At 42.7% G+C, this 16,273-nt stretch overlaps 1 protein-coding gene across 3 annotated transcripts in view; it reads right to left on the bottom strand.

Annotated features, from left to right (window-relative positions):
• KNL1 (kinetochore scaffold 1) overlaps positions 1-16,273 on the bottom strand; it is a 76,757-nt gene that overhangs the window by 18,101 nt on the left and 42,383 nt on the right. For all 3 annotated transcript variants that reach the window (XM_062205641.1, XM_062205642.1, XM_062205643.1), the window contains 7 exons: positions 15,868-16,006; positions 15,430-15,497; positions 12,968-13,066; positions 11,427-11,542; positions 2,280-2,370; positions 1,518-1,634; positions 860-947 (listed from right to left, as the gene is read on the bottom strand). In XM_062205641.1, coding sequence (XP_062061625.1) covers positions 860-947; positions 1,518-1,634; positions 2,280-2,370; positions 11,427-11,542; positions 12,968-13,066; positions 15,430-15,497; positions 15,868-16,006 — 718 coding nt within the window. The remainder of the gene's footprint in view (positions 1-859; positions 948-1,517; positions 1,635-2,279; positions 2,371-11,426; positions 11,543-12,967; positions 13,067-15,429; positions 15,498-15,867; positions 16,007-16,273) is intronic.

Genomic DNA, 16,273 nt, shown 5'->3' with positions numbered 1-16,273 from the left:
CAAGGGGTTAGAGAGAGATAGGTCAACAGAGGAGCTAAAAGAATAGGGTCACAAGAGAGCAGTATCATGAAGATTAAGGGAGATGAAAGTTTTAAGAAGAAAAGAACAATCAGCAATGTTAAATGCTTAAGGAGGTCAAAGTGGCTAAAACAGTTGAGACGAACCAAATTTGGTGATTATGTGGAATTTTGTAATTTTTGAGAAAGCAATTTCAGAAGAACAATACTAACAGATTGGGCTTATGAGAGGCCAAAATCAAAAGTTAGGTAATTATAAAATGGAGGCTGGCGCTGTGGCTCACTTGGCTAATCCTCCGCCTGTGGCGCTGGCACCCCAAGTTCTAGTCCCGGTTGGGGCATCAGATTCTGTCCTGGTTGCTCCTCTTCCAGTCTAGCTTTCTGCTGTGGCCCGGGAAGGCAGTGGAGGATGGCTGAAGTGCTTAGGCCCTGCACCCGCATGGGAGACCAGGAAGAAGCACCTGGCTCCTGGCTTTGGATCGGCACAGCGTGCCAGCCCCAGGGGCCATTTGGGGGGTGAACCAACAGAAAAGGAAGACCTTTCTCTCTGTCTCTCTCCCACTGTCTAACTCTGCCTGTCCAAAAAAAAAAAAAAAAAAAAAAAAAAAAAAAAAATTATAAAATACAAGATTATGGTCTAGGTTATGAGGAACTTTCCAGAGACGCATTTTCTTGAGCTTTCTGATTGTGTTATGTATGCTTACAGTAAAAGGGCTTTAATTTGCTCTAATTTAATGGTTCAAGCTAGTGATACAAGTTCAGCATATTGACATCAACCATCTACACTCTAAGGAAGCATTTAGATTAAATTATCTTTTGGAAAATTATTTAAAATACTTTACCTTTTTCCACATCAGTGAGACAATTATTGATCTTCTTAAGTATGTCATTCATCTCATCTATCCTTATTTGAAGTTTCTCTCTCTCGTTCTAAACACAAAACATTACAGTGCATAAAGTTAAACATCCCAATAAAACATCAGAAATAGCTCTAATTGATAAAATAACTGCTATGTCTTAATCATGAAAACAGAAATCTTAAAACAAAGATCAAAGCTTCAAATCTGAACTTAAGATTTGTATTGCTCTAAAAGGGAATATTGCATGTGACATTTCCTATACTTATTTGTCATGGGAAAGTTTTTCATGCACAGCTTTTTAAAAGGATGATCACTGAGAAGTGCAACTTTAAACACAAGCACACACAAATATAGCTGGCATGGACTATTGGGAAGATAATGCTATAGTCTTTAGCAATGGGAGACTAGAATCCCATATGTATAATGGATAACAATATTTCACATGAAACACAGGCTTATAAGTCAGTGTTGCTCAAGATGCCAGGATTTGCCACTTTAGAACATTTGAATCTCATCTTTTATGAACATTTGTCCAAGTCTCATTTTCATGTCTCTTAAGGAACATTGTTCATATTCTATAACCACTATAAAGTAGTTTTAATCATCCTTTCTTTCTTTAGTGTTAACATTCTTAAATTACCTGAGCTGAGTGCACCAGCTTGCTGTACAGAGCCACTTTTCCTTGGTGAGTGAAGACTTTGGTCATCTTGGTAAAACGTGATTTTATTTTGTTAAGGTAAATCCCAAAGGCCTTCAGCTGTAAGGGAGAGTTAAAGAGTACACTGCACTAAAACAAATGAATCAGAAAAGCAAAGAGTCTGGGAAGGGTTTTCAGTTGCCATGTGCTAGACTTTGCCATTCTCACACTGTGTTTCCTGTGGCAGGACACTTATCATTTGGGAATTTAATTCCATGTAATTGTTTAAGAACAAAACCAAAGATTTCAATTTTGACTGATGCCTTTAATTCATTTATTCATATAGATATGAGACAATGATAGGCTCTTAGTTAATGAAACACTTTTTAATATTAGGTTGATTCACTTACATTATGAATTAGAAAGTGACAGTCTTTTAATACATTAGGGAACATATAAAATGGCTTGCTTATTATTTAACCAATTCAAGTCAGTCTTTTCTTCTGTATTTAATTGAAAGGCAAAAGGAAAGGAAGAAACTCCAAATAAGCTCCAAGTATATTTCATGTTAAATTGATCACCACAGATTTGGGAAGATTATATATTAACAGTCCAGTATATAATTAAATAAGACATTGGCAGCATATTACATTTAAGAAATAAGTTGAAGAACTTATCAGTAATTATTGAGAACTATTTATTTTACAATAAATGTTGTGCAAAATGTTTATGCTGATTCTCATGCAGAAAATGAGAAAAAAGTACCTCTTCATCAGAGCAGCATCTCATTTTTTCCCACAGGTTTCTATTTATATCAGTTAACAGTTTATCTTGGTTCAATGCAGAAAGCTTTAATCTAAAATACAGAAGTTAATTAGAAGAGAGTTTAGAAGCTACCTTGAATGAACTAGCTTAAATCTTTGGGCATATTCAACTTAATTATTCTTACTTTTTTTCTAAACAAAAAGAGAATTCAGCCAACAAATTTGGCTAGCCTGAAGAATAGCAGCTTAAAAAATATTATTTATTGAGGCTGGCTGGGTTTAAGTCGCTGCCCGCAATACTGGTATCCCATATGAGCGCAGGTTCAAGTCCTGGCTGCTCCACTTCTGATGCTGTTCCCTGTTAATGCGCCTGGGAAATCTGCAGAGGATGGCCCAAATCCTTAGCTTCTGCACCCATGTGAGACCCAGAAGAAGCTCCTGCTCCTGGCTTCAGCCTGGCCCAGCCCTGGTTGCTGGCAGCCATTTGGGGAGTGAACCAGAGATTAGAAGACCTCTCTCTGTAACTCTGCCTTTCAAATAAATAAAATAAATCTTTTTTTTTTTTTTTTTTTTGACAGGCAGAGTGGACAGTGAGAGAGAGAGACAGAGAGAAAGGTCTTCCTTTGCCGTTGGCTCACCCTCCAATGGCCGCCGCAGCCAGCGCGCTGTGGCCAGCACACCGTGCTGATCCGAAGGCAGGAGCCAGGTGCTTCTCCTGGTCTCCCATGGGGTGCAGGGCCCAAGCACTTGGGCCATCCTCCACTGCACTCCCGGGCCACAGCAGAGAGCTGGCCTGGAAGAGGGGCAACCGGGACAGAATCCGGCTCCCTCTGTCCTGGCTCCCCAACCGGGACTAGAACCCAGTGTGCCAGTGCTGCAGGCGGAGGATTAGCCTATTGAGCCGTGGCGCCGGCCAACAAAATAAATCTTAAAAAAAAAAAAAAAAAAGTCATATATCAGGGCAGGCAATTAACCTATAAGTTAAGATGCTGACTTAAAACATCCTGTTACATATCAGAGTACCTGAGTCTGATATTTGGTTCTAGCTCCTGATTCTAGCTTCCTGCTAATGTAGACCCCTCCTCCAGTGGTGATGGCTCAAGTAACTTGAATCCTATCACTAACATGGTAGACTTAGAGTTCTTGATGCTCATCATCAGTTCTAGGCATTGTAGGCATTTGAGGACAGAACTAGCAGATATGAGTGCTCTTTTTCTAGCTCTCTGATTCTCTTTGCCTCTCAAATTCTTTTTTTTTTTTTTTTTTTTCAAGCGAATGTTAGGCCAGCAGTGTGGCAGAGTGAGTTAAGTTGTGGCCTGCAGTGCCAGCATCCCATACAGGTGCTGCCTAAAGTCCTAGCTGCTCTACTTTTTTTCCCCCCAAGAGTTTTTCCTTTTTTTTTTTTTTTTTAAAGACTTATTTATTTATTTGAAAGTCAGAGTTACACAAAGAGAGAAGGAGAGGCAGAGAGAAAGAGAGGTCTTCCATCCACTGGTTCACTCCCCAATTGGACGCAACTGCCGGAGCTGCACCGATCCGAAGCCAGGAGCCAGGAGCCAGGAGCCAGGAGCCAGACGTTTCTTAAGTCTTCCATGTAGGTGCAGGGGCCCAAGGACTTGGGCCATCTTGAACTGCTTTCCCAGGCCATCAGCTACTCTACTTCTAATCCAGATCCCCGCTAATGTGCCTGGAAAACAATGGAAGATGGCCCAAGTCCCTGGGTCCCTGTGCCCACGCAGGAGACCTGGAAGAAGCTTAGCCCTGGCCGTTGTGGCCATTTGGGGAGTGAACCAGTGGATAGAAGATCTCTGTCTCCTTCCCTCTTTCTAACTTTGCCTTTCAATTAATAAATATATATATAAAAAAATAATGTTATTGATGTCTTTAAAAAACCATTCTCTCACAAACAGAATTTGAATCTCAATGTATCAACTTGTTTCAAAATGAAAAGTTATGGCTTATGAAGAATCCTTAAGTTTTGTTAATCCTTAATTGTAATGAAGTTGTAGCTATTATTCAAAGTAAATTTCCCAAATAAGATCAAAATCACAATTTACTTTTACAGAACAGAATTTACAAAATGGCAAAGCTGTTATAATATCAATATGTTAGTTTCTTGTTAAAAATAAAGGATATAAATTTCTAGCAGAGTTAGAAGATAGTATATACAGGTTCACAGGTACAAAAATCAAACAGTAGAGCAAATCTAAACATACTGTTAAGTTAAAGATCTCATTTCATTCAAAATAAAACACTCAGACAAATCCTGAGACACCTAATTCTTGAACACTATAAAGATAGTAGATGCACAGTATTTATGAAGGGACAAAGCAGAAGCAGGCGACTCTGAAGTGTTAAAAAATTTTTTTTTTAGATTTATTTACTTGAAAGGAGTAGTTACAGAGAGAGAAAGCTCTTTTATCAGTTGGTTCACTCCCCGAATGGTACTAATGGCCCAGGGATGAGTCAAGTGAAGTCAGGAACCAGGAGCTTCCACTGGTTCTCCCAAGTAGGTGGCAGGGACCCAAGCACTTGGGCCATCTTCCACTATTTTCTCATGAAACATACATAGGAAAGCTGAAGTGGAGCAGCCAGAACCAACACTCATATGGAATACCAGCATCGCAGGGGGCAGCTTAACACACCAAGGCACATAACACAGGCACCTATAGTTCTTTCTCCCCAGAGGAAAATTAATTTAATATCTAACAATCTCCTGTAATTATATTCTAGAATTTCAGCTTTTCTTCAGTTCTGAATCTTTCTGGGTTTCTGTTCAACACTACTTTTAATTTTATTTTTACTTATTTGAAATGCAAAGACACACAGAGAGAAAATACAGAGTGAGAAATGAGTGAAAGAGAAAAAGAGACAGAGACAGAAATCTTCCAGCCCATGGTTCATACTCTAAACGCCTGCAACAGCCAGGGTAGGTCCAGCTGAAGCCAGGAAGGAGCCCGGAATTCCATCTAGGTTTCCCTCATGGGCAGCAAGGACTCAAGTATGTGGGCCACACTAACTGCTGCCACTAACTGCTATGTACAAGCAGGAAGCTGAATCAGAAGTGGAATAGCCAGGACTCAACCCAGGCACTTCATATAGGATGTGAGTATCCCAAGCAGTGCCTTTCACTTGCTGTACCACAACACCCATTCTGTTATCTTTATGTCCTTAAACCCAAATGTACATTCACTGCCACTTAAAAAATAAATAGGGGCCAGTGTTGTAGCAAGCTGGGTAAAAGCCATCGCCTGTGACAGCAGCATCTCATATGGGTGCTGGTTGGTGTCCTGGCTAAACTACTTCTGATCCAGCTTCCAGCTAAAGGCCTGTGAAAAGCAGGGGAAGATGGCAAAAATGGCTGGGTTCCTGCCACCTGTATGGGAGACCTGGATGAAGCTCTAAGCTCCTGGCTTCAGCCTGTCCCAGCCCTGTCCATTGTGACCATTTGGGGAGTGAACTAGCAGATTAAGATATCAGTCTCTCCCTCTCTCTTTGCTAACTCTTTCAAATAACTAATCTTTTTATTTTTATTTTTTAATTATTTTTTAAAAGATTTATTTATTTATTTGAAAGACAAAGTTACAGAGAGAGGTAGAGACAGAGAGCAAGGTCTTCCATCCAATGGTTCACTCCCCAGACTGCAGCAATGAGCGGAGCTACGCCGATCCGAAGGCAGGAGCCAGGAGCTTCTTCCAGGTCTCCCATGTGGGTGCAGGGACCCAAGGACTTGGGCCATCTTCTACTGCTTTCCCAGGCCATAGCAGAGAGCTGGATCGGAAGTGGAGCAGTGGGGACTAGAACCGGCACCCATATGGGATGCCGGCGCTTCAGGCCAAGGTTTTAACCTGCCGTGCCACAGCGCTGGACCCAATAATTAATCTTTTTAAAAAAGAATATAAATGGGTGCTGGCGCTGTGGCGCAATGGGTTAATGCCCTGGCCTGAAGTGCCAGCATCCCATATGGGCACTGGTTTGAGTCCCAGCTGCTCCACTTCTGATCCAGCTCTCTGCTATGGCCTAGGAAAGCAGTAGAAGATGGCCCAAATCCTTGGGTTCCTGCATCCATGTGGGAGACCCGGAAAAAGCTCCTGGCTCCTAGCTTCTGATTGGCTCAGCTCTGGCCATTGCGGCCATCTGGGGAGTGAACCACTGGATGGAAGACCTCTCTCTGCCTCTCTTCTCTCTGTGTAACTCTTTCAAATAAATAAATCTTAAAAAAAAAAAAAAGAATATAAATGAAGATTTATAACTGCCTCAGTGAACAGATTTTGTGCCTTCTGTTTTAGCACTTTATCACATTTTACTGATTCCTGCCATTCCACTTCCCAGATTACGGAAAAGGTCTGTTTATGTTGTCTCTCTTTCTTTCTTTCTTTCTTTTTTTTTTTTTTTTTTAAAGATTTATTTATTTATTTCAAAGTCAGAGTTAAATACAGTGAGAGGGAGAGGCAGAGAGAGAGAGAGAGAGAGGTCATCCATCCGCAGGTTCACTCCTCAATTGGCCGCAATGGACGGAGCTAGGTCGATCCAAAGCCAGGAGCCAGGAGCTTTTTCTGGGTCTCCCACATGGGTGCAGAGGCCCAAGCACTTGGGCCATCTTCTATTGCTTTCCCAGGCCATAGCAGAGAGCTGGATCAGAAGTAGAGCAGCCGGGAATTGAACTGGCGCCCATATGGGATGCCGGCACTGCAGGTGGTGGCTTTACTCTCGCTATGCCACAGTGCCGGCCCTGTCTCTTTTTAGAATGTGCCAATACTGTACTTTAACATGGTCCTAAAAATAAGATTATGTCTCACAACTGAGGCATTAATCTTTTTTTTTTTTTTTTTTTTTTTTGACAGGCAGAGTGGACAGTGAGAGAGAGAAAGAAAGGTCTTCCTTCTGTTGGTTCACCCCCCAGTGGCTGCTGCGGCCGGCGCAGGTGCTTCTCCTGGTCTCCCATGCGGGTGCAGGGCCCAAGGACTTGGGCCATCCTCCACTGCCTTCCCGGGCCACAGCAGAGAGCTGGACTGGAAGAGGAGCAACCGGGACAGAATCTGGCGCCCCGACTGGGACTAGAACCCAGGGTGCTGGTGCCACAGGCGGAGGATTAGCCTATGGAGCTGCGGCGCCGGCTGAGGCATTAATCTTACAGCTTTTTCAATACTAACTAGTTGATTTTCATAACGTTGTTGAAGAATCAGCTCTTTCTGCAGAAATTTCACAGGAAATTCTTGTGTACTTGTGTGTTCTTTTTGTGTATTTGCAAAAATTTTATTCACTCTGTTAACGTTTTCATTATTCTCAATGTTTACCTTACAATTAGTGGTAACTGGCTTTGCTTTGTGTTTAGCCTTAAAGATATTTTTGGCTGGATATGTGAAATATGTTCCTGGACTTTGCCCTTTTAATTTGTTCTTAGTCATTGTCTTCTGTACCACGTGCAGCTGCTTGAGCTCCAGGTAATGCCTGAAGCACTAAAATTGTATCTTAAATTCTACTTTTAAGACCATACAATTTTTTTAAAGATTTATTTGAAAGGAAGAGATACAGAAAGAGAGACAGAGAGAGAGAGAGAGACACAGAGAGAGAGAGATTGTTCATCCGCTGGTTTAATCCCAAAATGGCTGCAATGGCCAGGGCTGGGCCAGGTCGAAGCCAGGAACCAAGTGTTTCTTTTTGGTCTCCCATGTGGGTGTAGGCGCCCAAGTATTCAGGCCATCTTCCAATGCTTTCCCAGGTGCATTAACAGGGAGCTGGATCAGAAGTGGAGCAGCCAAGGTTCGAACTGGCACCCATATGGGATGCTGACAACGCAGGCAGAGGCTTAACTTTCTGTACCACAGTTATGGGTCCAGATCATACAATTTTTAAAGATTATTTTTTTTTTGTTTGTCAGAATGCTTCCATACTTATCATACTAGATAAGTATGACACAAATACTACTTTTAGTTATAAATTCTTTTTTCAAAACACTTATTTGAGAGAGAGACAGTGTACACATATACTAGGTAGCCAGCTCCCATCTTCTGGTTTATTTTTCCATGCCCATAAAAGCCAGGGGGCTGGGCTGGCACTGTGGCCTAGCGAGTAAGGCTGCCGTCTGCAGCACCAGCATCCCATATGGGCACTGGTTTGAATCCCGGCTGCTCTGCTTCCAATCCAGCTCTCTGCTATGGCCTGGGAAAGCAGTAGAAGATGGCCCAAGAGCCTGGGCCCCTCCACCTGCATGGGGGACCTGGAATAAGCTTCTGATTCCTGCTTTCAGATCAGCACAGCTCTGGCCATTGTGGCCATCTGGGGAGTGAACCAGCAGATGGAAGACCTTTCTCTCTCTTTCCGCTTCTGTCTCTCTGTAACTCTGCCTTTCAAATAAATAAATCTTAAAAAAAAAAAAAAAAAAAAAAAAGCCAGGGTGATGAAGTTGGAAATTCAATTCAGGTTTCCCACGGCGATGGCAGGAACCCAATTACCTTAGCCATCAGTGAAAATTCTGCTGTAACTGAGGCAATCTTCTTGGCTGGCTGGCTTCAATCTGAACAGGGGATTTTGTGGAAATTTGGGGAATGAACCAAAAGATGGGAGCTTTCAGTTATTTTCTCTCTTCCTCTCAAAACAACAACAACAAAAACCTCAGAAAACAAATATTCTTATATCTACTTTGAAATCAGTCTGAAGCATTTACATATTCCAAAAGCTATGAGCTGTCTTATGGGTAAAACCATATTCTTTTACATAGGAAAACCAAGTGCTAATGTGATAAAATTATAAACCTAATGGGAAACTTGATTTAAGGTACTACATATAAATTTCTACTAACCGGGGCAAGCATTTGGGCACAGAAGGTCCGGGTTCTAGTCCCAGGTCTGCTTACAATTCCAGCTTCCTGTTAATTTGCACACTGAGAGGTAGCAGGTGATGGCTCAAGTACTTGGGTTCCTGCCACTCATGTGGGAAATGCAGATTGAGTTCTAGGGTCCTGGCTTCAGCCTGGGCCAGCTTTGGATGTTGCAGGCACTGGGGGAGCAAACCAGTAGACAGAAGATCTTTTTCTTCCTATCTCTCTGTCTTTCAAATAAATAAAAATTTAAAAATGAAATATGAAAAGGTACTTTCTCCTTTAGAAGATATTTTCTTAGGGCTGGCACTATGGCATAGAAGGTTAAGATTCCACCTGTAGTGCCAGCATCCAATATCAGCTCTGGTTCGAGTTCTAGCTGCTTCACTTCCAATCCAGCTCCCTGCTAATGCCCCTGGGAAAGCAGTGGAACATGGCTCCATTGCTTGGGCCCCTGTACCCACATGGGATCTGGAAGAAGCTCCTGGCTCTTAGCACCAGCCATTTGGGGAGTGAACCAGTGGATGGAAGATCTCTCTCTCTCTCTTCTCTATTTCTGCCTTTCAAATAAATAAAAAATAAATCTTTTAAAAAATAAAAAGATGCTCTTCTGCAAGTAATATCTATAACCATTTTTTAAAAAAGATTTATCTATTTATTTGAAAGTCAGAGTTACAAAAGGCAGAGGTAGAGAGAGAGAGAGGTCTTCCATCCACTGGTTCACTCCCCAGATGGCCACAATGGCCAGAGCTGTGCTGATCCAAAGCCAGGAGCCAGGAGCTCCCTCTGGGTCTCCCACACGGGTGCAGTGGCCCAAGAATTTGGGCCATCTTCTACTGCTTTCCCAGGCCATAGCAGAGAGCGGAATTGGAAATGGAGCAGCCAGTATTCGAACTGGTGCCCACACGGGATGCCGGCACTGCAGGTGGTAGCTTTACCTACTATGCCACAGTGCCAGCCCCTCCTGCAAGTAATTTATTATAATCTAATAATTAGTGTTTATTTTTATTGAGCATGTATTTCTTGCTAAGAATGGTATGAACACATTAAAAGAATTTTTTAAAAATTTCAAGGGACTGGTAAGTTGCTGCCTGCAGTGCTGGGTGTCAGTTTGACTCCCAGCTGCTCCACTTCCGATCTAGCTTTCTGCCTGGGAAAGCAGTAGAAGATGGTCCAAGTCCTTGGGCCCCTGCAATCACGTAGGAGACCTGGAAGAGTCTCCTGGCTCCTGATCAGAGCAGCTCTGGCAGCTTCGACCATTTAGGGAGTGAACCAGAGGATGGAAGACATTTCTCATTCTCACTCTCTTTCTCTGCCTCTCTGTAACTCTGCCTTTCAAATAAATAAATAAATCTTTAAAAAAAATGTATCTGAAAGGCAAACAGAGATAGACAGGCAGACAGAGAAAGTGACCATCTCTGGTTCATTCCTTAAATGCCTACAGAGGCTGAAGTTGGGCCACACTGAAGCTGGGAGCTGGAAACCCAACCCAAGTCTCCTATGAGGGTAGCATTGACCCAGGTAGTTGAGTTATCATTTGCTGCCTCCTAGTGCATATTAGCAGGAAGCTGGAATCAGGAGCAGAACTAGGACTTGAATCCAGGTTCTCTAATATGGAATGTGGGAGTTCCAAGCTGCATCTTTTTTTTTTTTTTTTTTTAAAGATTTATTGATTTATTTGAAAGTCAGAGTTACACAGAGAGAGGAGAAGTAGAGACAGATGTCTTCCATCTGATGGTACATTCCCCAGTTGGCTGCAATGGCTGGAGCTGTGCCAATCCAAAGCCAGGAGCCAGGAGCTTCTTCCGGGTCTCCCACACGGGTGCAGGGGCGCAAGGACTTGGGTCATTCTCTACTACTTTCCCAGGCCATAGCAGAGAGCAGGATCGGAAGTGGAACAGCTGGGACCCAAACTGGTGCCCATATGTGATGTCGGCGCTTCAGGCCTGGGTGTTAACCCACTGTGCCATAGTGCCGGCTCCAAGCTGCATCCTGACTGCTAGGCCACACACCTGCTTCTGAAAACATTTTATATACAATATTTCTACTGTTTATTTTTACCTGTTAAGTAGGTATTATAACACCCATTTTATGGATACAGAAATGAAGGTTAAATTACTACCCAAGGTGGTTGTATTCAAGTGTTATATTCAAGATTCAGCTTCAACATATCTGATTACAAAACACTCTCAACCATGTCACACCATCAGTTAATGCCATCAACTTTTTCCCATACCAGTGTTATTTTAATGAAAATCTTACCACAGACAACTTGCTGATCAACAAAAACTGCACAAACAGAAAAAAACAAAATCAAAGATTTCTTACTCTTCAATCTTCTGGCGAAGGACCTCACAATCTTCTCTATAAATCTCTATCTTGGGTCCATAAACATACTGTCTTAACATCAGGTCCTCTGGAGTAGGTGTTGTGCTTATAGTAAACTGAAAAAAAATAATCATTCCCTCAGAACAGATATCTTTTTTTATTATTATTTGACAGATAGACAGTGACAGAGACAGAGAGATAGGTCTTCCCTCCGTTGGTTCAACCCCTAAATGGCAGCTACGGCCAAAGCTATGCCAATCTGAAGCCAGGAGACAGAAGCTTCTTCCTGGTCTCCCATGCAGGTGCAGGGGCCCAAGCACCTGGGCCATCCTCCAGTGCTTTCCCAGGCCACAGCAAAGAGCTGGACTGGAAGAGGAGCAACGGAGACTAGAACCTGGCGCCCATATGGGATGCCGGCACCACAGGCGGAGGATCAACCAAGTGAGCCACGGCCCCGGCCCCAGAACTGATATCTTATGGCATGCACCAGAATTAATTCAAGTTTCAGAGTGGTTAATTTTTTTTAAGGTTTTTTGTTTATTTATCTGAAAGGCAGAGTTATAGACAGAGAGAGGGAAAAACAGAAAGGTCTTCCATCCACTGGTTCACTCCCCAAATGGCCCCAACTGCCAGAGCTAGACTGATTTGAAGCCAGGAGCTTCTTCCAGGTCTCCCACATGGGTGCAGGAGCCCAAGCACTTGGGTCATCTTCCACTGCTTTTCAGGCCATTATCGGGGAGCTCGATCAGAAGTGGAGCAGCCAGGACTTTAATCATTGCCCTTATGGGATGCTGGTGCCACAGATAGAGGCTTAACCTACTTTGCCACAGCACCAGTACCACAAGTTTTTCTATAATCTTTTAAATCGAGTTTGTCGATCTGCATTATTTAAATATTCTATTATCTTACATATTTTTACTTTGAAAAATGCTCATTACAAACTTCTAATACATATTTTTCTATAATCAAAAAATTACCAAACAAAATATTTGGCAAGGTACTAACAAATTACAATTTTGCCTTATCAAAATCTATGATCAAAAAGTGTACCACAGAGGCCAGTGTTGTGCATAATGATTAAAGCTGCCGCTAGTATCTCACATGGGTGCTGGTTTCAGATCCGACTGTTCCACTTCCAATCCAGCTCCCTGTTAACTGGCCTGAGAAAGCAACAGAACACGGCCAAGTGCTTGGGCTTCTGTATCCATGTGGGAGATTCAGAAGCTCCTGAATACTGGCTTCAGCTTCATGCAGCCCCTGGCTGTTGCGCCATTTGGGGAGTGAACCAGTGGACAGAAGATTCCTTTCTCTCTCTGTCTCTTCCTTTCACTGTGTAACTCTGACTTTGAAATAAATTAAACAAAGAAAAAAATGTATCACAAACGTGCACACTACAGGAAACTTTCTATAGAAAAATCTGTTTTTTTTTCTTTGATTTTTTTTGTTCTTGAATAAACACTTGATTTAATGCTGTCTTGTTATAAAAAAAGGTATAATACATTATAACTGAAATAACTATATTACCAAGAAATTGCACTTACTTTGGCTGGGAGATTGCTCTGTCGGGGTTTCTGTATCAAGATGTGGACTTGAAGAAGTATAAAGAACTCCCTTACTGTTATTCTCCCATCTTTGAGTTTCTGAGAAAAGAGACAACAGTTTGTGTGACTTTTCAAGGTAAGTACAATCTGACTATAATCACCTCATCTGTTTCTAAATGGCTTAAAGTACTTTGTATATTGCAAGTTTTATACAAGGACAGATTTAAAATTATTTCTTAAGGTTATAACAGAGTTAAACTTTTTTTTGTTTTTGAAATTTATTTTATTGATTCAAGAGGCAAAGTGACAGAGAAACAGAGGGAGAGACAGAGAAAGAGATCTTCCATCCTCTGGTTCACTACCTAAATGGCTGCATCAGCTGCAGCTGGGCCAGGCCAAAGTCAAGAGCCTGGAGTTCCATTCGGATCTCCCATGTGGGTGGCTAGGGCCCAAGCAATTGGGCCATCTTCCACAGATTTCCCAGGAACATTAGCAGGGAGCTGGATTGGAAGTGGAGCAGCTGGAACTTGAATCAGTGCTCTGATATGGGATGCCAGCATTGAAGGTGGAATTTAACCAAACATACCACAATGACAGTCCCAAAGTTAGCTCTCTTCCTCTGCTTCATTCCCCAAATGCCTGCAATGGCTGGGGTGGGCCGGGCCAAACTGGAGCCAGGAGCCAGGAGCCAGGAACTTAATTCAGGTCTGTCAGATGGGTGGCAAGGGCTCAACTACTTGAGCTATCATCTGCTGCCTCCCATCACCTAATGCTTCCTGCATTAGCAGGAGGCTGGAACTGGGAGAGGACCTAGGACTCATACACTGGCACTCCAATATGGGAGGTGAGCATCCCAACCAGTATCTTAACTGCTAGGCCAAATGCCTGTCCCACATAAGTCTTTTTTTTTTTTTTTTTTTTTTTTTAAGATTTATTTATTTATTTGAAAGTCAGAGTTACACAGAGAAGGAGAGGCAGAGAGAGAGGTCTTCCATCCAATAGTTTACTCCCCAGTTGGCCACAATAGCCGGAGCTGTGCTGATCCAAAGCCAGGAGCTTCTTCCAGATCTCCCACAGGGGCTGCAGGGGCCCAAGTACTTGGGCCATCTTCTACTGCTTTCCCAGGCCATAGCAGAGAGCTGGATCAGAAGTGGAGCAGGCCGGCGCGGCGGCTCAACAGGCTAATCCTCTGCCTTGCGGCGCCGGCACACCAGGTTCTAGTCCCGGTCGGGGCACCGGATCCTGTCCCGGTTGCCCCTCTTCCAGGCCAGCTCTCTGCTATGGCCCGGGAGTGCAGTGAAGGATGGCCCAAGTCCTTGGGCCCTGCACCCCATGAGAGACCAGGATAAACACCTGGCTCCTGCCTTCGGATCAGCGCGGTGCGCTGGCAGCAGCGCGCCAGCCGCAGTGTGCCGGCCACGGCGGCCATTGGAGGGTGAACCAATGGCAAAGGAAGACCTTTCTCTCTATCTCTCTCTCTCACTGTCCACTCTGCCTGTCAAAGAAAAACAAAAGAAGTGGAGCAGCTAGGACTCGAACTGGCGCCCTCATGGGATGCCAGTGCTTCAGGCCAGGGTGTTAACCTGCTGCACCACAGTGCCAGCCCCCCCCCCAAAAAAAAAGTCTTTTAATCATCATTTCTACTTGCTATGGTACAGATGTTTGTCTCCTTCAAAGCTCATGTATAAACTCAATAACTCCAATCATATGTTAGTGGTATTTGGAGGTGAGAACTTTAGGAAGTAATTAGGATTAGAAGAGTTCATAAGGGTGAGGTCTTCATGGCTTTGTAAGAGGATGAGACTCCAGTTAGCAAGCCTGTTCTGTCCCTACCAGGCAGAAGGCCCTCACAAGATATTAAACAGAAGCTACAGCCATGTTCTTGGACTTCCCAATCTCTACTACCTAGTTAAATTGGGACTGGCATTGTGGCATCGTGGGTAAAGCTGCTGCCTGCAGCACCGACATCCTATACAGATGCCAGTTCGAGTCACAGTTGCTCTACTTCCAATCCAGCTCCCTGCTAATGTGCCTGGGAAAGTAGTGGAAGATGGCCCAAGTGCTCAGGCCCCTGCACCTATGTGGGAGACCAGGAAGAATCTCCTGGCTCTTCATTCCAGCCTGGACCAGTTCTGCAGCTCTGGCCATTGGGGCCATGTAGGGAGTGAACCAGCAAATGGAAGACTTCTCTGTAACTCTGCCTTTCAAATAAATAAAATAAATCCTTAAAACAAAACAAAACAAAAAACTTAGCTAAATTAACCTCGGTTCTTTGTAAATTATCAAATATGTTGTATTCAATTATAGCAACAGTAAATAGACTATGACAGTAATCCATACAGTTGTTATGCAGAATCCTCAACAAACTAATCTTTCTGCATATTTCAAATATTTTATAACTTAAGACAAAATGAAACAAGAAAATTAGTTGTGTTAGAAATGAAAAAATACTTTTCACATACCTCCCTTAAACTCTCTTCACAAATAGTATCTCTGAGAAACTGTGATTCCATTTGACTATTGCGGTGTGCTAGAAGTTGAGCAAATTCATGTGATGAACAAGTCAAAATTAAACTGTAAACTTAATTTTAGTTATCTTTCAGATTTAGGGGTGGTTCATAGTCTTGAAGCCATCCACTGGGATGTTTATGGGAAGACAGTTAGCAGGATACAGTCTATTACAGTTTTAAGGTTTTAATCACTCTTTCCCCTCTGAAAGAAAATCACTACTCCTCTGCAGTATACCACTTCTCAATTCATTAAAACAACTATTAAAATAAATATTATTTTACCAACTCTATTTTATAAATATACAATATTCAATTATTCCTTAAACTGAAATACATTTATTATTAGTCAAGTAAATGGGGGCTATTATTTAGCTTTCATGAAGATCTTACTGCTGAAGTCCAGAGAGGTCCCATCAGCCTTGACTGAATCCAGAGAGCTGCTGCAAGTAGACGGAGTCCTGCTCAGGCTTTTTATCAATACACTGTTGGCATTTTTATCTATATCCCCTTCAGTATGGTGATCAAAAACCTGAAATTATCAATTAAGGGACATCATCAGAATAGTTAGGACAGTGTATAATGATAGAGACTAAATACTTATTGAACATTCACAAAAATACTAATTCTATTTTTTAAAGATTTATTTATTTATTTATTTGAAAGTCAGAGTTATACAGAGAGAGGAGAGGTAGAGAGAGAGAAAACGAGGTCTTCCATCCATTGGTTCACTCCCCAATTGGCCGCAACGGCTGGAGCTGCGCCGATCTGAAGCCAGGAGCTTCTTCTGGGTCTCCCA

The sequence above is a fragment of the Lepus europaeus genome, chromosome 11, assembly GCF_033115175.1.
Source record: "Lepus europaeus isolate LE1 chromosome 11, mLepTim1.pri, whole genome shotgun sequence".
Lineage (NCBI taxonomy): Eukaryota > Metazoa > Chordata > Mammalia > Lagomorpha > Leporidae > Lepus > Lepus europaeus.
Note: the sequence above shows the minus strand (reverse complement) of the source record. Positions and strands in the feature narration are given on the sequence as shown.